Source organism: Gossypium raimondii, chromosome 8 (genome assembly GCF_025698545.1).
Source record: "Gossypium raimondii isolate GPD5lz chromosome 8, ASM2569854v1, whole genome shotgun sequence".
Classification (NCBI taxonomy): domain Eukaryota; kingdom Viridiplantae; phylum Streptophyta; class Magnoliopsida; order Malvales; family Malvaceae; genus Gossypium; species Gossypium raimondii.
In genome coordinates, this window is record NC_068572.1 from 3,033,013 (window position 1) to 3,055,094 (window position 22,082).

General features: G+C 35.4%; 1 protein-coding gene across 2 annotated transcripts in view; it reads left to right on the forward strand.

The window, feature by feature from the left end:
* LOC105793069 (ADP,ATP carrier protein 1, mitochondrial) overlaps positions 1–21,535 on the forward strand; it is a 30,620-nt gene extending 9,085 nt beyond the window's left edge. Inside the window, exons 1-5 of one of the 2 annotated variants that reach the window (XM_052634729.1) lie at positions 17,622–17,785; positions 18,085–18,962; positions 19,936–20,428; positions 20,522–20,893; positions 21,006–21,535. In XM_052634729.1, the coding sequence (XP_052490689.1) occupies positions 19,937–20,428; positions 20,522–20,893; positions 21,006–21,302 (1,161 nt within the window). In that variant the 5' untranslated portion in view covers positions 17,622–17,785; positions 18,085–18,962; position 19,936 and the 3' untranslated portion in view covers positions 21,303–21,535. Of the gene's footprint in view, positions 1–17,621; positions 17,786–18,084; positions 18,963–19,935; positions 20,429–20,521; positions 20,894–21,005 lie in introns of those variants that run through there. The other variant, XM_052634730.1, reaches the window with a different exon arrangement.
* The last annotated feature ends 547 nt before the right edge of the window (positions 21,536–22,082 follow it).

Here is a 22,082-nt window from a genome sequence, read left to right on the forward strand (position 1 = left end):
TCTTGCTCCTTCTCTCGTATAAATTTCACTCTTCCCTGTTTAATTTATTTCCATTTTGTTTTGAATAAATTTCAATTTCCTTTTTACATTCGCCGCTGCAAGTGCAAATCCAAGGGCTGCCATCTTTCAATTCCAAAAATTTTATTTTTTCTCCTCGTAGATCCTTCTCCAGTTCATTGTTCTTTTTTCATTTTTCATTTCATTTCAGATTTTTTAAAAAAAAAATTGTTTTTGAATACTATTTTGGTTCAGTGAGGAAAGTGCCGAGCTTTGTGGTAGTCAGATCTAATGGAACCATGAACTTGGAATTTTTGTGAGTGTTTCTGTATTAGGTTTTAAGAAGCCGAACTAATAGCCTTGCTTAACAGCAAGCACTACATACCAACGCCAGCTGAAGATGGAGACGGAGAACCAGAACCCTTTTCAACTTGATGTGATAAATCTCCTTGCTTTTAACCCTTTTCACAACTTTCCTTCCCTCCCCACTTCCAGGTTTGCCCCTTTTGTTCCTTCCCTCCCCATTTTAGGGAGGTCTTTTATTTCATCTTTAGTGCTGATATATTTTCTCCTTAGTCTGGACTATGTCTTCTTGTCTATTATACCTATTGAACACTTCTATTTTGAAGTAAAATTGTTATAAACAACATGGAGGTTTTATTAAGCAACGAGGGTTATTTCTTCCATTGGCTTGGACGGCATGAAATTGTTTGAACTCTTTGAAGTAAATTGTGGTTGCATTTAGCTTTTTTTTTTTAACAAGTATTTGTTTGATTTATGTTTTCCTGAAACTTTGGTACTCTTGTTCGAAGCTAGGATTATAATTTGTTCTTCTTGCTTGGTACTCTTGTTATTCTTTGTTAGTTCGTCACATGATATGTTCTTTTGTCTCGGTTTACTTACGATGGTAGATTAACAGATGATTCCAAGTCTGTCCTCAATATTCAACCCAATTGTTTCTGTTTTCTGTAATTATTACGACTGGAAATGTATCTTGATTTATTGTGTTTTTTTTTCCTTTTGATTTTTGGCGACTTAATAATACGGCTTCACGGTTTAATATTGGTAGATCTTTACATTTATGACTAAAGTTAGATATGTTTCAAAGCTAGAAAGTAGAGTTGCAGCAATGGATGGATCTATTGTAAGTTAGATATAGCTCTTATTGTGTTTATTGAAGAAAAAGAATCGCTTAATTCCCATTATTGAGTTTAGAGCCATGGTATTAGTCTAAGTAGAATGCGAATTCGAATTGAATTATGCAACGGAAAAGCTTTACATATTGTATTATCTAATAGCACCCTCGATACGCCCAAAATTGGTACCTAGTTGATTAATTAGTGTCTTATTGTCGAAGATTGAAAACTCGAAAAGAATTTAAAAATACGATCCCTCTTTATATTGTGTTATTTTAAAAATGACTCGAATAAATCAAAATAAAGAATGTCTTCTTATCTGGAATTAACAAGATGTCACATCCAGTAAGTTAGGACACGACACCTCGTATTTTTTTGAGAGTAAGCTTGCCTTTTATTTTGTATTTAAACCGCATGCATTTTAATTTTTAAAAAGGATATTCAGTTATTTAGAATCAACGCGAGAAAAATCAAAGCTCAGTAAGTTAGGGCACGATTTTCTCGAATTTTCTAAATATTGAATATTGCCATTATTATTGAAAGTTTAAAAGGGTATTTGGCCATTTGGTCGAACGAGAAATCGAAACCCAGAACGTTAGGGCACGTTTTCTCGAATTTTCCAAACGCGAAATATTGCCTTAATTTAAAACCTTTCCCTTTTTGAATAATTGCAAGTACAATACTCGAACGAGATGCATTTGTTTTATATAGGGCAAAATACAATGATTTATTATTGGGGTGTACAAAATTGAGCGTAACTTCGAAGTGATGAAATGAAATTGAATGATAACGGAACATGGCATAACAATTTACGAATAAATGATACATCCATGCATGACAAATATACAAGGATACGAATAAGCAAATTATAGTACGCACAACGGCAATGAACACACAACATATCTAATACAAATATCAATAACCTAAACGAACAAAACGAAACAATACATAAATTAATTTAAGAAAATAACGGCTCAAAATGAATGATTTGTGAAGGCATTTCAAAATAAATAATAACGTTTCAAATAAATAGAATATATATAAAAATTAGACAATAAATAAATAATAATAGAAACAATTAAAAAATAAATAGTATATTTAAAATAGAACCAATAAAACAGTTTGGAAAATATACATATATACGTACATAAAAAACTTGAAAGATGTTCATACATAAGTTATAAGAAATGATATATATATATATATATAAGAAAATAAATTTAATGTAAAACAACTTCAAATAAATAATGAATATAAAAACTTAAAAATAAGTAACGATAAAGAACATTTTCTACAAATAAATAAATTAAATAAACCGAGGATGAGGTTGAAATGAAATTAAAATTCGAGGCTTTAATTGCAAATAAATAAAGAAGGTCACAAGGGACCAAAATAGGATGCGCTTAAAGAACGAGGGACTGACTTGGAAATATCCCCATTCCTTGTTGCGCTGCTTTATGCAGGACTAAACTGAGACAAGTGCAAAGAATATGGGGTCAAATTAAAAATGCTAAAAAGGGTAAAAGGACTGCATTGAAGACAGACAATAAAACTGAAGGATCCGCAGCGCAAATAACCCATTCGGCCTTGAGAACGCGCGGATCCTCTGCTTAACCGGGTCGGGTCTTTGGGTCAAACGCGAAACGACATCGTTTTGGCTATCATCACTTAAGCCCAAGACGACGCCGTATAGATACCCATATAAATAGCCTAATTAAAACAAAAAAACAGAACATCAGCCCAGTATTAAAGAAAAAACCCTGAGGGTTTCTCAAATCCTCTTAAACTCCCCTTCTCCGGTCCAAGGGTTCCGGCCGAAGGCCACCGTAGCGCCGCCGTGACTCCGCCGTCATCGGTGATCGGAGCAACGCAAAGGTCCGGTCTTTTACCCGATTTAAAGGCCATTTGAAGGCCGAAGCCTCTAGGCTCGAAGGCCGAAAGAAGAGAAACCCCCACGGCCTCCCTTCGGTCCCGATTTCACCGACCAAGGCGGTTCCGGCGACGGACCTTGCATGCGGCCCTAGGTAAGTTTCTTCTCTTCTTTTTTATTTTTTATTTTTGTAAATAAAAAAAGAAAAATAATATAAAAAAAAACTAGATCTAAAACGCACACAAAAAAAAAAACGAAATCCCCTTCTCTGATTCAAAATCGATATCTTTATTGCTATATCCGCCTCAACTACAAGCAGTGGCCTATGGCCTTTATAGCCGATTACCACTTTTCATTTTTTATTCTTTTTGCTTTTTGCTTTTTTTCGTTGTATTCTTTTGTTGCGTGTGCTTTTCTCTTGCAGGTGTCAGACGCGTGGACACGCGAAGTCGTCGATTGGCGAGCAACGGCGGCGGCCAGGAGGCGTGCGGGGAGGCTGAGCGACGCACATGGGTAGTAGGGGTTAGGGTTTGCTACTGCTAAAAGTTTGTTATGGGCTATTAGGTTTGGGCTTGAATTTGGGTTTGGGCATTTTGGGTTAATTTTTGTTGTAATGGACTGGAAGTGTTTTATTAGTTTGGTTTGCTTGGGTTGGTTTGCTGGTATGGGCCCGGGCGAAAATTGGGTCTTACAGCTGCCCCTCTTTGCTCATTGTCGTGTAACGAGAATAGAGTAAAGACTAAGAAAGGCCAATTTTGCCCGGTCTCGCCGAGTCTTGACCTCTTGATGCTTTTCTTCTTCAAGTAGCCTTATTCCAGCCTGCTACGTCTTGTTGCTTTGATCCACTCTACTGCAATTTCAGATACGCCTTGTAGCCTCAATCTACTCTGCTACGACTCCATGGGGATGAGATTTGTGTTTTTTAGTCTGCTCCACTACTGCTTAGGGAGATAAGACTGGATGTGATCTACTCCACTACTGCTTAGGGGAATAAGATCTGTGGTTCTGTCTGCTCCGCTATTGCTTAGGGAGATAAGACTTGATGCGATCTGCTCCACTACTGCTTAGGGAGATAAGATCTGTGGTTCTGTCTGCTCCACTATTGCTTAGGGAGATAAGACTTGATGCGATCTGCCCACTACCGCTAGAGAGATAAGATCTGTGGTTCTGCTCGCCCACTATTGCTTAGGGAGGTAAGACTTGATGCGATCTGCCCACTACTACTTAGGAGATAAGATCGTGGTTCTGCTCGCTCCACTATTGCTTAGGAGATAAGACTTGATGCGATCTGCTCCACTAATGCTTAGGAGATAAGATCTGTGGTTCTGTCTGCTCCACTATTGCTTAGGAGGTAAGACTTGATGCGATCTGCCCACTACCGCTTAGGGAGATAAGATCGTGGTTCTGTCTGCTCCACTATTGTTTAGGAGATAAGACTTGATGCGATCTGCTCCACTATTGCTTAGGGAGATAAGATCTGTGGTTCTGTCTGCTCCACTATTGTTTAGGGAGATAAGACTTGATGCGATCTGCTCCACTACTGCTTAGGGAGATAAGATCTGTGGTTCTGTCTGCTCCACTATTGCTTAGGGAGATAAGACTTGATGCGATCTGCTCCACTATTGCTTAGGGAGATAAGATCTGTGGTTCTGTCTGCTCCACTATTGCTTAGGGAGAAGACTTGATGCGATCTGCTCCACTACTGCTTAGAGAGATAAGATCTGGTTTCTGTTTGCTAGAGAAGTGAGATTCGCCGTTGTGGCTTCAATCTCTTTAATTACAATGTCGGGGAACAAGATTCACCGTTGTAGCTTCAATCTGATCCACTGCATCGCCAAGAAAGTAAGATTCGCCGTTGCGGCTTCAATCTTTTAAATTGCAATATCAGGGAAACAATATTCACCGTCGTAGCTTTAATCTGCTGCACTGTACTGCCAGAGAAATGAGATTCACCGTTGTGGCTTCAATCTCTTTAATTGCAATGTCGGGGAATAAGATTCGCCGTTGTAGCTTCAATCTGATCCACTGCATCGCCAAGAAAGTAAGATTCGCCGTTGCGGCTTCAATCTTTTAAATTGCAATATCAAGAAAGCAAGATTCGCCGTCGTAGCTTTAATCTGCTACACTGTACTGCCAGAGAAGTGAGATTCGTCGTTGCGGCTTCAATCTTTTAAATTGTAATGTTGAGGAAGCAAGATTCGCTGTTGTAGCTTTAATCTGCCCCACTGCATCGCCATGGAAGTAAGATTCATTGTTGCAGCTTCAATCTTTTAAATTGTAATGTCGGGGAAGTAAGATTCACCGTTGTAGCTTCAATCTGTTCCACAATATAGGAAGACAAGACCTGCTATCTTCGATCTACTTCACGCCAATACATGAAGACAAGATCTGCTTTCTTGGATCTACTTCGCCACCAGTATGGGAAGACAAGATCTGCATCTTCGATCCACTTCCTACCAATATAAGAAGATAGGACCTGCTATCTTCGATCTGCCAACATAGGAAGACAATATCTACTTTCTTCGATCTACTCCGCCACTAATATGGGAAGACAAGATCTGCATCTTCGATCCACTTCCTACCAATATAGGAAGACAGGACCTGCTATCTTCGATCTACTTCACTGCCAACACAGGAAGACAAGATCTACTTTAATGACTTCAATCCATCCCACTGCAACTTCAGGGGTATAAGATCTGTTTCTTTGATCTGTTCTCTGGGGAACATGACCTGTAAAATTTGTTTTATGGACCTATTTATGCCTAGTGTTTAGGATGACATGATCAGAATGAATCAAATGCTCCTAACTAGATGTGTATGAATGATATTTGCATTGAATGATATTTGTATGAATGCAGAATGTCATTTTTCGAGAATGATCATCTTTTACTACTTAGGTTGTCGTTCCTCGTTGTTCGTCAAGGTTCTATCACTGATGTTTTCCCGTTCAGCAAGTATCTTTGACAGAAGATTCAAAGAAATAGTCTCAAATTAGACTATCCTTTCTCAAATGTTTCCAACCCTTAGGATTGGTTAGTTCTAAACAATAGTCCTGTTTCAGGTCATCGTATTATTTAGAAACTTTCAGAGTACTATGCAGAACTCCTTCTGCATGAGTATTGTCAGTCCATTAATCGTTATTTCAATGAAAAATGCTTGAAAAAGATTATCAAAATAAATGAAATTTTGTTGAGAGCAAAGCTCTAAACAAACAAATCAATCAAGACAGAAAATTTTGTTGAGATACGAGATGTATAAGATGAAAAAAATTATCACAATGGATAAGATGGAAATTTGTTGAGAGCAAAAGCTCTAAATGAACAAATTAATCAAGATAGCAAATTTTGCTAGAATAAAAAATAAGAATAAATTAATCAAGATGACGTATTTTGTCAAAAATACAAAGATGAATAAAATGGAAATAGGTGCCCCAGATATCATAGCATGAGCTTCTCTGCCCCAAACTTCTTGAGGACCCTTTTGAACTTGATATGTGTCTAGAAGTCCTAGAAGACTTTGTTGATGCCCCAAGATGTAGTATCTCTCCTTCTTATTAATTCGGAGAGGACAAGACTACCGCATGCCCCACCTTCGATCAAAATTTGAACTGCCCATTCCTGGGTTTTCAATTCAAAACCCCTTTGGTCTCAAGGCGCCCTTTGCGGGTTTTCACCTTGGCCTCTCCTTTTTCTTTTTGTTCTTCTTTTCTTTTCTTTTTTTATTTCTTTTTTTCAAGTGAAGTATTTATTGCTTGAATCAAAATTCTCAAGATTAGGCAGGTTCTTGCCATTCATCCTGGTTAATATCGACGTTTTTTCAGATAAGGACTTCCACAAAAGGTCCTTTTCAGTTTGGCATCCACTTTTTTCTGAATTCCCCTTTGTATGGCAAGGATCTTCTTCGATATCAGGTGCTCCTCATAGAATTCTCTGGAGCGAACCTTTTTTGGCGAGCTCGCATCATTCGCCTTTGGTACATTTGACCATGACGGATAGCTTTCAACCTTTTCTCTTCAATCAGATTTAACTGACCATATCGGGCCTAGATCCATTCTGTTTCATCTAACTTCAGCTCTGACTAGACTCGAAGGGTAGGAATATCAACTTCGATAGGTAAAACTGCCCCTATGCCATATACCAACGAGAAATGAGGTGCCCCAGTAGAGGTTTTTTTTTCTCTTTTGTTCTTTTTTTTGTGTTTTTGGTTTTTGGTTTTTTTTGCCTTTTTCTTTTACTTCCACTGAACTGTTCATTTTGGGCGGCATGGTGTTAATCTTGAACAGACTGCAAACTTCTGATGTCGTGCCGTTGTTCAAATTCAATGCATTGTCTGATATGAGCATTTTTGGCATTCCATATTGACATATGATTATTCAAGAAATTTGCTAATTGTCAGCTTTGTGATATTGGCATATGAAACAACCTCTACCCACTTTATGAAATAATCGACGACTACAAAGATGAATTGATGACCGCCAGAAGCTTTTGGCGAGGTCGGCCTAATGACATCCATGCCCTTCATAGAGAAAGTTAATGGAAAAGTCATAACATGAAGAGATAAAGGAAGCACATAAATCTTGTCTCCGTAAATTTGGCCCTTGTGGCATTTCTTGGTATAACTGATGCAATCCCCTTCCATGGTGGACCAGCAGTACCCATATTTCATGATTTACTTGGCCATTACAAGATCAATGCATGTGTTCCTCAAACACTTTTTTTAGCCTCAACAGTGTCCGCACGTCTTAGTAGCTCAGGCATATCTTGATATGATCATGTGAAAACATCATTGAATTCTTAAAGTAACTCAATGACGTCTCGCTTTGTCTTCGCGGTGATATAGGCTCTGATATTCACCTTTTTCTCTTCTCTTAAGCTCACAATTTTCACTGATTCTTTGTAAAGCAAGATCTGTTTCTCGACTTGTTCTACCATCCTTAACAATCAGGAGATAAGCTACAGTCTCGATCGTCTTTAAAGTCTGGAGGTACCTCTGGACACATATCTTGCTCAAAAGGAGATTTTGAGTCAATAGTAGTGTCGCTCATATCGTTGATATCTGGAGACTTGTTCTAGGGACGAAAGAAGACTCAAAGGACAAATGAATCAAAGGGTAATTATCTGTGTAGTATGAGTTTGAATGAAATGGAAGGAACAAAAGAATATTTGCCAAAACCAGACACAAAGATGCATTTCATTGAAATAAAAAAAATGTGGACATACGCCTTTTTCACAAAAGGATTTTCTATTGCTCCTAGGCTTAGAGCAATAAGAGCGTTTCGAATGTTACTCTGAAATGACCCTAAAAATTACAAGAATCTCCTCCACAGTCCAGTTGTTTTGAACGCCTCTAGGGATGTAGAAACAAATTCATGATAGGCTTTTTCATTTTTTAGTTCTTCTTCAAAGGCACAAACATCTTCACCTTTCGAACCATCGATATTTTCAAATAATTCCAATTCTTTATCATCCATCAGGTTCTGTACTAGAGTTCTAAACTTGACGTACTTTTGGATTTTAGGAAATTTACTGTATGCAATGAAACGTAATGTTGATGCATGAATGCGTATTTTTGGATTTTAGGAAATTTATTGCATGCGATGAAATGTAATGTTGATGCATGAATGCAAAAAAGAGATGTTGATTCTTGGTTCAATTCTATTAGAATAACTTTACTAGAAAATAAATCTCTTTACATAAAACGGATATATATACGGCTTTGCCCTCATATGCGGAGACATTCGATCCTCTTCTTCATTCGAGCGTTAAGATAAATCTCACGAATTCTTTAAAAGGAACATCTCTTCTATCTTCTTTTTTTGCTTGATCCAGGCCGCGACTCGTTGCTCACTCATCCTCGTGATGTTCGTTGGCTTCTTTAAGAAAGTTCAGCGGCTCTAGAATAATCTTTATCATCTTGAATTCTTGGGCAACAGAGCAATAGTCGTGTAGTCCTCTATTAAACTATCATCCTTCTCTTATCACGTTTTCTTGGACCATATTCGGACAATCGTAATATTATCCACTTTATCAAGAAACCCATTTCCTTATGACAAGCTCTCTATTTAACAACCGAACGTGAATCAACACCTCTTTTTATGATGAAAATGCAATGCAATCATAACCAAAAAGAAAAGAAAACAGGTTAGTACAAAGCAACAGCAAGTAGGAATAAATAGAACACATATTCGGGTGACCACTAGGGGTTTGAAGTGGCCCTGCCTAGGGTAGGCTCCTAAAACTCATTATATGTGGTTTGGTTCTAAAGTAAAGGGTACCCGAACCAACAGATTCCTCGATCCTCACCCATTATAGGCTCATACGGACCGAGTTCGGTTCAGGGGAATACATTTCCCTATGGCTGCACGGAGATGAAAATCTCACGAAGACATAGGTACGGATGTATCCCGGAAGCGATTCACTATCCCATGCGGAGGTGAAAACCTCACGAAGGCGTAGTTTCTCACTCCCACTTAAAAGGGTGTGACCCACGGTCATGCAATGTAATGCAGCAGTATACCAAGTTTAAACTACCACAGCAATCAAATCATAATGATAAAACCCAAAATCAAAACGAATGAAATGCAATGAAAGGATCGTCAATTTAAATCAAATTCTTAATTTTCGACGAAAAGACAAAAAGTAATCAACTCGTGGCTTGACTCTCGTATTCAATCCCCAGTGGAGTCGCTAAGCTGTTGACACCATTTTTTTGACAAAACGGGGTCGACTTGGGTTTTAAAAAATAAAAACGAAAATAGGAGTCACCACCAATCCTTTTTGATGAGGTGTGATCGGGTCACCTCGAAAAGTGGTTGTTTTTAATAAACAATTTAATTTTTATTAAAACAACGATTTTGGTCTACGAAATTCAGAAAAATGGGTTCGGGAGTCGGTTACGCACGAGGAAGGATTAGCACCCTCGATACGCCCAAAATTGGTACCTAGTTGATTAATTAGTGTCTTATTGTCGAAGATTGAAAACTCGAAAAGAATTTAAAAATACGATCCCTCTTTATATTGTGTTATTTCAAAAATGACTCGAATAAATCAAAATAAAGAATGTCTTCTTATCTGGAATTAACAAGATGTCACATCCAGTAAGTTAGGACACGACACCTCGTATTTTTTTGAGAGTAAGCTTGCCTTTTATTTTGTATTTAAACCGCATGCATTTTAATTTTTAAAAAGGATATTCAGTTATTTAGAATCAACGCGAGAAAAATCGAAGCTCAGTAAGTTAGGGCACGATTTTCTCGAATTTTCTAAATATTGAATATTGCCATTATTATTGAAAGTTTAAAAGGGTATTTGGCCATTTGGTCGAACGAGAAATCGAAACCCAGCACGTTAGGGCACGTTTTCTCGAATTTTCCAAACGCGAAATATTGCCTTAATTTAAAACCTTTCCCTTTTTGAATAATTGCAAGTACAATACTCGAACGAGATGCATTTGTTTTATTTAGGCAAAATACAATGATTTATTATTGGGGTGTACAAAATTGAGCGTAATCAAGTGATGAAATGAAATTGAATGATAACGGAACATGGCATAACAATTTATTGAATAAATGATACATCCATGCATGACAAATATACAAGGATACGAATAAGCAAATTATAGTACGCACAACGGCAATGAACACACAACATATCTAATACAAATATCAATAACCTAAACGAACAAAACGAAACAATACATAAATTAATTTAAGAAAATAACGGCTCAAAATGAATGATTTGTGAAGGCATTTCAAAATAAATAATAACGTTTCAAATAAATAGAATATATATAAAATTAGACAATAAATAAATAATAATAGAAACAATTAAAAATAAATAGTATATTTAAAATAGAACCAATAAAACAGTTTGGAAAATATACATATAGACGTACATAAAAAAACTTGAAAGATGTTCATACATAAGTTATAAGAAATGATATATATATATATATATATATATATATATAAGAAAATAAATTTAATGTAAAACAACTTCAAATAAATAATGAATATAAAAACTTAAAAATAAGTAACGATAAAGAACATTTTCTACAAATAAATAAATTAAATAAACCGAGGATGAGGTTGAAATGAAATTAAAATTCGAGGCTTTAATTGCAAATAAATAAAGAAGGTCACAAGGGACCAAAATAGGATGCGCTTAAAGAACGAGGGACTGATTGGGAAATATCCCCATTCCTTAAGCGCGCCGTTTTGCGCAGGACTAAACTGAGACAAGTGCAAAGAATATGGGGTCAAATTAAAAATGCTAAAAAGGGTAAAAGGACTGCATTGAAGATGACAATAAAACAAGGATCCGCAGCATAAATAACCCATTCGGCCTTGAGAACGCGCGGATCCTCTGCTTAACCGGGTCGGGTCTTTGGGTCAAACGCGAAACGACGTCGTTTTGGCTATCATCACTTAAGCCCAAAACGACACCGTATAGATACCCATATAAATAGCCTAATTAAAACAAAAAAACAGAACATCAGCCCAGTATTAAAAAAAAACCCTGAGGGTTTCTCAAATCCTCTCAAACTCCCCTTCTCCGGTCCAAGGGTTCTGGCCGAAGGCCACCGTAGCGCCGCCGTGACTCCGCCGTCATCGGTGATCGGAGCAACGCAAAGGTCCGGTCTTTTACCCGATTTAAAGGCCATTTGAAGGTCAAGCCTCTGGCTCAAGGTCGAAGAAGAGAAACCCCCACGGCCTCCCTTCGGTCCCGATTTCACCGACCAAGGCGGTTCCGGCGACGGACCTTGCATGCGGCCCTAGGTAAGTTTCTTCTCTTCCCTTTTATTTTTTATTTTCGTAAATAAAAAAAGAAAAATAATATAAAAAAAACTAGATCTAAAACGCACAAAAAAAACGAAATCCCCTTCTCTGATTCAAAATCGATATCTTTATTGCTATATCCGCCTCAACGACAAGCAGTGGCCTATGGCCTTTATAGCCGATTACCACTTTTCATTTTCTATTCTTTTTGCTTTTTGCTCTTTTTCGTTGTATTCTTCTGTTGCGTGTGCTTTTCTCTTGCAGGTGTCAGACGCGTGGACACGCGAAGTCGTCGATTAGCAGCAACACATGGCGGAGAGGCGTCTTGAGGCTGAGCGACGCACATGGGTAGTAGGGGTTAGGGTTTGCTACTGCTAAAAGTTTGTTATGGGCTATTAGGTTTGGGCTTGAATTTGGGTTTGGGCATTTTGGGTTAATTTTTGTTGTAATGGACTGGAAGTGTTTTATTAGTTTGGTTTGCTTGGGTTGGTTTGTTGGTATGGGCTCGGGCGAAAATTGGGTCTTACAAATATCTTATTAGAAGAAAATTGGAAAATTCATGTATCTGAATCTAATATCTGCAAGAGTTAAGATTTTAATTTGGTTCGTTAACTTGTTCTCCTTGTTGATGTCAAAATTTGTCTTCATGAGTTTTTGAACTTCCCAGCATTTCATTGTTAACTGCTCACATTTTCTATTATTTACAGTTGTTGATAATAAGTCGTATCTCCATGTTTTTTTTAACTTCCTTATTGCATACTCTACGTAAGAGGAACTATCTTGGGTTACAAGAGGTACTAAGAATTTAACTTTTTTTATTGCCTTTATTGTATTTTTGTTCTGTCGGTTTTAACCTGTTCCTTTTTTGTGGAATTAGTGAATTTTCTTAAGGAACTTGAATGTTTAGTTATATGTATGAGAAATTTTAGCTGAGTTAATGTGCCAAAAATGGAGTTGAAGGTTTATTATTATTCATTTTTATTAAAAAAAAAACTAAGTCTGGATATAGGAAGAATTGTAGACTTCTGGATTCAAATTTCGGACTTTCTCGGTGCCACCTTGAAAGGATAATTACATGAATTATTTGAGCTAAGCATTGGGTTTTGGAGTTTTCATTTCAGATTTAATTGGTACGAAATTGAGTAAAGGAAATTTATTTGCAGAAGTAAGGTTTTTATTGGCTATGCTCTATATTGATCCATAAATATCTTGGAGTTGCTATTATCAGTTGTCTTTAGTAAAATTCTTAGTTTCGGTTTGGGATGGTTTCCTGTGAGTTTTGGGTACCAAACACTTGAATGTACTAACTAAATACAGTGTCATGTTTGCCTGTTTAGCATTCTCTTGTAAGCACGCTTTATGATTGTTCCTTTCATCTGTTAAGTAATGAAGGATTAAGAAATTGCTGGTCTGGCACTGGAGGTCTTATCCTTTATGTTTGGATTTTGGACATGTTATGGTCTTTCTTTAGAATGTCCTGTGCTCCTCTCTTCATTTACATCAATTTCCCCATGTGTTCGTGTGTCAATGGAGTTTAGATACTTCTCAAAGAATAGCTTTTGTATTATCTCTCTGTATTTATTTTCTTTAACAATTACATTAACTCTATCTTGCCACACAAAAGCGCCGCACATCGTGATCCTGGAAGATAGTAAGACAAAGGAGCCTCCTACCCACTTAGCTTCTTTTATTGCCTCGCTTTTGTTTCCACCTATCATTGGAACTCTTTAAGTATTTCATGCTATTTCTCTCAAAGAATCTTCCTAAAACATATAGAAAAATATAACCTATTTTCCAATTCCATTCATATAATATAATATGCCTATCGAAACAAGCTAAGAAGAGTTTCTTATTTGGTTAAAGAGCGAATCACTTGGTTAGGCATCTAGAGGGAAACTTGTTGGGTGATGTGTAGCTTGAATTATTGCAATCATCTACAAGGTTTGCAATATTTTGCATATATTGCAAAAATAATCATGAATTACTGCAATTACCTATATTCTCCGTTGGATCAAAATTGTTTTGTTTATTTGCAAAGTTTTGCAGGGGGGATGCGAGTTTATATTTATGAGCACAATACTTCTCCTCCAGGTAACTGTAAACTTCAACTTATCTTGGACTTTCAATATGTCTTGAGGGAAACATATTCTTTACTTATGTCTTGAATTGATAATGCACTTTTTAATGTATCAATGTTTAATAGTGATTAAATTGCTATTATAATTTGATTTTAATGTTATATGTTATTGATTTTTCGTTTATACATAAATGCAAGAAAGTAAACATCCAATAGCTTTGTTTATAGCCTCTTATTTTATAATTTGTACATGCATGCAATTATCTGCTTGTTATCTTGTGGATTCCCCAAGATAATAAGAAGAGTGCAAGAAAACTGCTTCTAGATTTGTTCTTATTCACAAGCTAGACAATTTTACTCTTCCATGTATATCCGAGAGCCAAAGACATAAAGATGCACCAACAAAACATACTCATTAGGTCGCTCATGCTTAATAACAATAAGGGTGGTTCCAGTTCAAAGGATGTGAAAGCTGCAGCTGAGGGTCCTAGAAAGAGGCATTGATTTTGTATTATATTTAACTTTCCTAGAAAGAGTTAATTGTCTTATCACTCTCTTTAATCCTCATTTCGTGATAGGGATCTGAACATCCTTTTGTAGCTTCATTCATGGATCAGATTGAAATTGAGTAAAGGAAATTCATCATGCTATATTTTTCTTATTTCATGTTGAAGGCAGGCTTTTGTAATTTATGATTTGAGATGAACAAAGGCTTGACAAAGATGAAGTTAGTCATAGGTTCTGCACGATCAATGAATGAAAAATATGCCAAGGTGGAGTGGAGAAAGCAATTGTAGCTATCAATGGTATTATCGTAATGTGTTATATTTCCTCAACAATGTCTAATTTGAGTTTATAGAAGCAATAAACTCATGTAGTAAATAAATGGATGTAGTACACCCATTTCATCTAATTTCGAGGTTTTTGAATTTCCATTTTAGTCTATAAATTTTCAAGTTTATTACTGTACATTTTGAACTTGTGCTATTTTTTTTTGCAATCAATTAGTTGCACTATTTGAACTTGAAATTTTGAACTTGTAATTTAACATGATTTTTCAATATTTTGACTAAAAAATAATTTATTATATGATTAAATACTATCTTTTTTACTAAAAGTATATATTTAATACTAATTAATTTTTGATATTAATAAGGTTTGATTTTAATATTTAATATTTTTAAATGTTTTTTAAAAGAATGGTACTTTTAGCGGCATTTGTAATCAAAGCGTCGCTAAATGTCTTGAGCTATAGCGGCGTTTGTGAAAAAAGCGCCGCTAAAGGTCTTGAGCTATAGCGGCGTTTGTGAAAGATGCGTCGCTAAAGGTCCTGATCTATAGCGGCATTGACAATAGCGGCATTTTTTGCGACGCTTTCAAAAACGCCGCTAAAAACCTGTTTTGGTGTAGTGTTGGTGTCTTAAATCTTAATTAATTAATGTTTTGCAGTCTAATTAACCATGCAAATCCCATGCATTGGGGGCGCATGCTGCCGCCTACAAATTTTAATATTATTCACGTTTCTCCTCTTAAAATAATTTATCATGAAAGGTGTTATATTAATTAAATTTTTTGTATACCGATAATAAGGAAATGTGTATTGTGTAAAGAAAAGTAGCTTTCTCTGAAGCTTAGTCGTAACGGTAAGGTATATTATATCCTTAAAGAGAACTCGATTTTGAATATTAGAGATATTATTGTTGAGAAAGATAATTATGAGCTCCGAAAGAATTAGTATTTATGAATCATAAACGGAGATAAATGACACTTTATTGTTGGGAGCGGGGGCAAAGCTAGAAAAATGTCTCGGGGATTGAAATTAAGTTGTAGATTTTTATGAGAGCTAAAATATAATTTCATCATTTTAATAACTTATATCTTGATAGTCTTTTAAAGGACTAAATCAAAATTTTATCATTTTAGGGGTTCAAAGTGTAAATTTACCATGCACGAACTTAAAATTTTATAAATTATAAAGGCTCAAAAGTTGAATTTGCCATTTAGGGGGGCAAGGCCCTTGCTAGCCCTTGCCGTCATCGGAGAGATTACCATGAACTCTAAAAAATTGATCTTCATAGATTGTGAAATGGACATGAATAATACCTTATTGTTGAGAGGAATAGCCACAAATTCCAAAACAATTAATCTTCATGGACTGTAAAAAGGATACAAGAAACACCTTATTGTTATGAGGGGCAACCATAAATCCGAGAAGAACTAAACTTCATAAATCATAAAATGAACATAAAAGACACATTGGTCATACCTAAAAAAGAGAGAAAGGGAGTGGTTTATGGATTTGAATAGGACCCAATATTAGCAAATATTTTTACCACTACACCAATGGTTTGGTATATATTGTCACTGTCGAAACCATTTTTTTGAAAACAAAAATAAGTTATCGACTTTGAAAACAAAAATTGGACTCGCCACCGATCCTTGATTGAGGTGTGATCGGCTCACCTTAAAAACAATTTTGGCCTGCGAAATTTGAGAAAACAGGTTCGGGAGTCAGTTATGCACGAGGAAGGATTAGCACCCTCATAACGCCCAAAAATCGGTACCAAATTGATTATTTAATGTCTTGGTGTCGAAAATTTAAAAGATTTAAAAAAAAAACTCAAATTTTGAAATCTGAAAAGGATAATCAATTATTTAAGTCATGCGAAGAAATTGAGACCCAACACGTTAGGGTACAATTTCTCAAAATCCCCGAATTTTGAATATCGCTTTTCCATTAATTTTTTAAAGAAAATCTTCATTTCGAGAAAGCAATATGTCATACCCAATGCGTTAGGACATAACATATTGAATTCCCGAAAAATGATTTTTGTTTATATATTTTAAATAACGAATATTCTCGGTTATTTGGAATTAACAAAGAAAATTGGAACCCAATACGTTAGGGTTCAATTTTCCTCGAAAATCCCTAACTTTGAATATTGTTTTTATTTTGAAAATCTTTGAATCATAAAAATGATTTTAATGTTTTGACAAAATCAAAATGTATTTTAAAATATGTTAAAATGTTAATGCAATATGAAACAAATATTTTAATTTAAATTATGTGTATACATATAAGTATGATATATAATCAATTTTAGCAAATATGTATATGGATATGAGAGAAAAGACGTAAGTCATAAAAAAAAACAATGATAAAATACATATAAAATATATTAATGCATTTAAAAAATGTATAAGTATAATGTATTAGTAAATATAAAACATGGAAAATCTTTATAATAGCCTTGAAAGGAATGCAAAATATATGTACACGTTATAAAAATGTATAAACATATGAATTATAAAACATGAAAATGTAAATATCATAAAAATATGAATGTATATAAAAATGTATAAACTATAAAAATAAAATGATATGATAATAAAATATATACCTACTACATATAGGTATTTAAAACATTTAGAATATACATATATACGTACAATAATAATATAGTAATAATTATACTAATAAACAATATAAACAATATAATAAAAAAAAAACTAAAAATAACAAATTAAGGATTAAGTTAAGAAAACAAACAGAATTTGAAAATCAAAACAAGAAAGGGAGTAATTTGAAACACGCGTAACAGGGGAAGGGCCGAAGGAGAAAATTACCCAAAAATACTGCACAGCACTGGGCTAAAATAAAACAGATTCGATATTTCATGGAAAAATTTGAAAACAAAAAAATGGTTTTGAAATGATAGGATAAAATGGAAGGATTAAAAACATAAATAACCCATAAATACAATCTCATTTCATTTGCAGCCAATAAAACCCATTTCAAACCCCTAAAAGAGAACTCCTCTGCCATTCAAATTCGCGCCGCAGCAGTTCTCCTCCGCCGTTCCAATCCCCTCCCATGTCCGACTAGATGACGACGAAACGAGGACTGCTCTCTGACGACTCTCGCAACGGTAAGCCCTCCTTTTCCTTTCCCTTTTGTTTTTGTTTTATAACAGAAAATAAAAAAAAAGAAAAATAACAACAATCCCACAGATTCTAAAAAAAAAAACAAAACGAGATGCCTTCAAAAATATTTTTTTTGTTTCTTTCTCTTTTGTATTTTCTTTGATGTTTTTCAATACAGAATTTTTCTAACCAAAATTTGCTAACCCCTCTTACAGATTCGATTTGACTTTAAATAGCCAAAATAACCAAAAGAAAAACCTCCGAAAACCTCTTTTCCACCCTTTACAGTTCGTGGTTGTTGCAGGTACGAGCGTATGGCGTGCGCGGAGTGCTGAACGTGGGACGGTGTGGAGGCTAGTTGCTGCTAGGGTTTCTGCTGTTTTAGGTCAATTGGGCCCTATAATTGGGTTTAGCTTGGCCCAAGTTTTATTGGGTTCAATTGTATTTAATTTGGGCTGTGTAAATAATTTTGTATTGGTCTTATTTTGAATGGGCCGGGCAAAAATAGGCTATTACAGTCACTGTCTAATGTAATTTGGCATAATATCACACGATGAAAGTAGAGGCACCAAAAACGAATTAAACCCTTCTATATGTGAGATCAATCCCTTTTATATATACATATAACCTAATATACTATAATATAAATAGGGGTTATGCTTCAAGAACACGTGTGGGGTGTTATGGGAAATGGAAGCAAACAGGTAAATTTGTGTCTCCGACACATATGATGATTACCTTGTGAGTGAAGAAAAAAAAGCAAAAAAAATAAAAAAAAATAAAAAAATCCAAAAAGACAATAATTAATTGAGTCAAACACAAGACGACCCTTTGTTGTGTAATGTATAGTGTATGTATATGTTATGTGGTTCCACTCCAACCCTAGGAGGTCCCCCTCCAATCCGTTTTCCACTCTATCCCCATCAACCAACAAACACCCCCTCCCTATCTATATATTTGGTTAAATTTTAATATTAGTCCCTTCTTATATAAAAGTTCTACATTTAGTTGTTATACTTTAGTTTGGTTTTTTTTAGTTTGTGTACATTTTGAATTTTGAAATTTCAATGTTGCGCTCTGTTCAAAGCCTCTCGTCTCCTCTCCATAAATCTCTCACTCAACGCAGAGCGAATAGGCGGAGACTTCCAAGAATCTATCGCATCAGCTAATCACGCTCTAAAGGTAACAATTTCTCTAAATTTTCAATATTAAACTTTTTAAGCAAATATCAGATCTGAATCTGATGTTCTACTTTTTAGCTTCAATTTGTTCTAGTTCATCACTATTTCATTCTTTTTTATTTATTTATCTATATTATAGCTGCACTTTTAGTTTTTCTTCATTGTTTGTTATTAGATCTGATTATTTTCTGATACTGTTGATCTGTGGTGAAATGTTTTGAAATGTTTTTGCCTACGTTCGATCTGATCTATCGTGTATATATTATTTTTTCTTGAAATTTACGCTTGATTCGTTAGATCTATTGGTGTTTACTGCTTTTGGCTGCAAATCGGTGGTGTGAGAATCTGTTTGGTTTGTATCCAACTCTCACTTGTTGAAATTTTAGATCCATTGATTTCCGTCACTTTTAGAGAGTCTCCTTTTTCACTCAAGAAAATAGATCATTTTTCACTACCTTTAGATCAGCTGCTGTTTCTGCCTTTTCAAACTTCAATACGAGGAAAAATATATATGTATTTTTTTGTAATATCCCTTACTGAAATTACTTGCATAAATTCAAAAAAGTTGATATGTTTATACATGCAGTGCATTTTAGGTGATTGTTTACCGTTCAATATGGTATTTATTTTATGGTTTCTGCTTAAAATTGCCGCGTTGATTATGTTCTTGTATCTGTGATTCAATTTTGTATGTCCTTTTGTTTTTACTTCTAGTAATATGTTGTTCTTGATGAGATGTTCCAATCTTGCAGCATATCCCCTTAGTATGCCTTGTTGCACGGTTTACTCTTTCTTGTTAAAATAAAACCGTGATTCCACTTGATGTCTTCTATATTTAGTTTTTCTTGGCTATAACATTTTTGTATCCATAATCTTACATCTGGCTTTGTTTCATTGTTGACAGTTAATGTGCATTTCTTTTCATTCTATTCTGTGTGTTCATGTGCTCATTTTCTTTCTTTCAATGAATTCAGAATGGATCAGGTTCAACACCCATCTATCATGCAGAAGGTAGCAGGCCAGCTCCTTCGTTCTAGCCATTCTCAAGATTTTCAAGGTTATAATGGGTCTTTCAGGAGTCCTGCTCTATGCCAAAGGCGTGCTGCATATGGCAATTACTCCAATGCTGCACTGCAGCATCCTGTCCGGGCTTGTGGAGACCTGTCTATGGTTCCATCAACAGCTTCTGCTATTTGCGTTCAGGCTCCTGCTGAGAAAGGATTTAGCAGCTTTGCTATTGATTTCCTCATGGGTGGAGTTTCTGCTGCTGTATCAAAAACAGCTGCTGCACCAATTGAGCGTGTTAAGCTTTTGATTCAGAACCAGGATGAAATGATCAAAAGTGGAAGGCTCTCTGAACCTTACAAGGGTATTGGTGATTGTTTCAAGCGAACAATCAAGGATGAAGGATTTGGTTCTTTGTGGAGAGGGAACACTGTCAATGTTATTCGTTATTTCCCCACTCAGGTTAGCAATTCTAACTTTTTATATATTACATTTTCTTTCGATTATAATTATTGCTCGTGTTTTATACTTATTCCTTTGTTCATTTTTCTACAGGCCTTGAACTTTGCCTTCAAGGATTACTTCAAGAGGCTTTTCAACTTCAAGAAAGACAGAGATGGTTACTGGAAATGGTTTGCTGGGAACTTGGCATCTGGTGGTGCAGCTGGTGCTTCTTCCCTTCTCTTTGTCTACTCCTTGGATTATGCTCGAACTCGTCTTACAAATGATGCAAAGGCTGCAAAGAAGGGAGGAGAGAGACAATTCAACGGTGTTGTTGATGTCTACAGGAAAACCCTAAAATCTGATGGTATTGCCGGGCTTTACCGTGGTTTCAACATTTCATGTGTTGGAATCATTGTTTACCGTGCTCTATATTTTGGAATGTACGACTCTCTGAAGCCAGTGCTTTTGACTGGAAGCATGCAGGTTAGTATGCAGGATGTTATCTGATACAGCTATATATGTTGTCTTGTTACTTAAGCTATATTGTTTTTGTTGTAATGACATCTTGCTCTGTGTTACCCTTTGATAATTACAGGATAGTTTCTTCGCTAGCTTTGCTCTTGGTTGGCTCATCACAAATGGTGCTGGCCTTGCATCTTACCCAATTGACACTGTTCGTAGAAGAATGATGATGACTTCTGGTGAAGCTGTCAAATACAAGAGCTCGCTCGATGCCTTCTCTCAGATCTTGAAAAACGAAGGTGCCAAGTCTCTATTCAAGGGTGCTGGAGCTAACATCCTTCGTGCCATTGCCGGTGCTGGTGTGCTCGCTGGATACGACAAGTTGCAGCTCATTGTTTTCGGAAAGAAGTACGGATCCGGTGGTGCTTAAATTTAGGGTGGTACTATCTCCCTTCTTTTGTTATGTTTTAGGTTTTAAAGATGGCGATGAAAAGCTCGACACATTGGGAAATTTATTTCGGCAAAAAAATTCATTAATAATTCAGATTTAGGGGGGGAAGTTACTCCCTAAACGATTTATACATTTGGGATGTGAAATTTTGATTTACCCATCTCGGATGTTTGGTTTGGTTTTAAGAAATGAAGTGATGGATGTTTTATTTATATCTGAAAACGGAAATGATCTGAAGTTTCAGGTTGAAAATTGGTTAACCATCCATGGAAGTTAATTTTATGCTTGATGAATTTATATGATGATATTTGTTGTCTTGATGCACAACGTTACTTTGTAAACTGATTTGATAGTGAATTTATAGTTTGAAATAAGAATAAAATAAAGTAGTGTGAAATTAGTATTTTATATTATGAAAAGAATAAAGTAGTAATATAAGAGAATGTATACTTTTGTTATATTAAATTTAACTTATCATCCACGCTGAACACGGTGGTATCATTTTGGGTTAAGTAACTAATCCTTGCTTTTGCTTTTGAATATTATATATATATATAACTCAGTTGGAATATTTTAACTGTTGTGCTCTTCAGTCGAATGCGACTTCAACCGGATTAGACTAATAAACAAAGGATAAAGTTCATTTGTTCTTATTTTTTCATAACATATGAATTTAATGAACGTGTTATTATAATAAATATTACGATAAATGTTTCATGGAGATTTTTATACTAGAAATTAATTAGTAAATTAATCCTT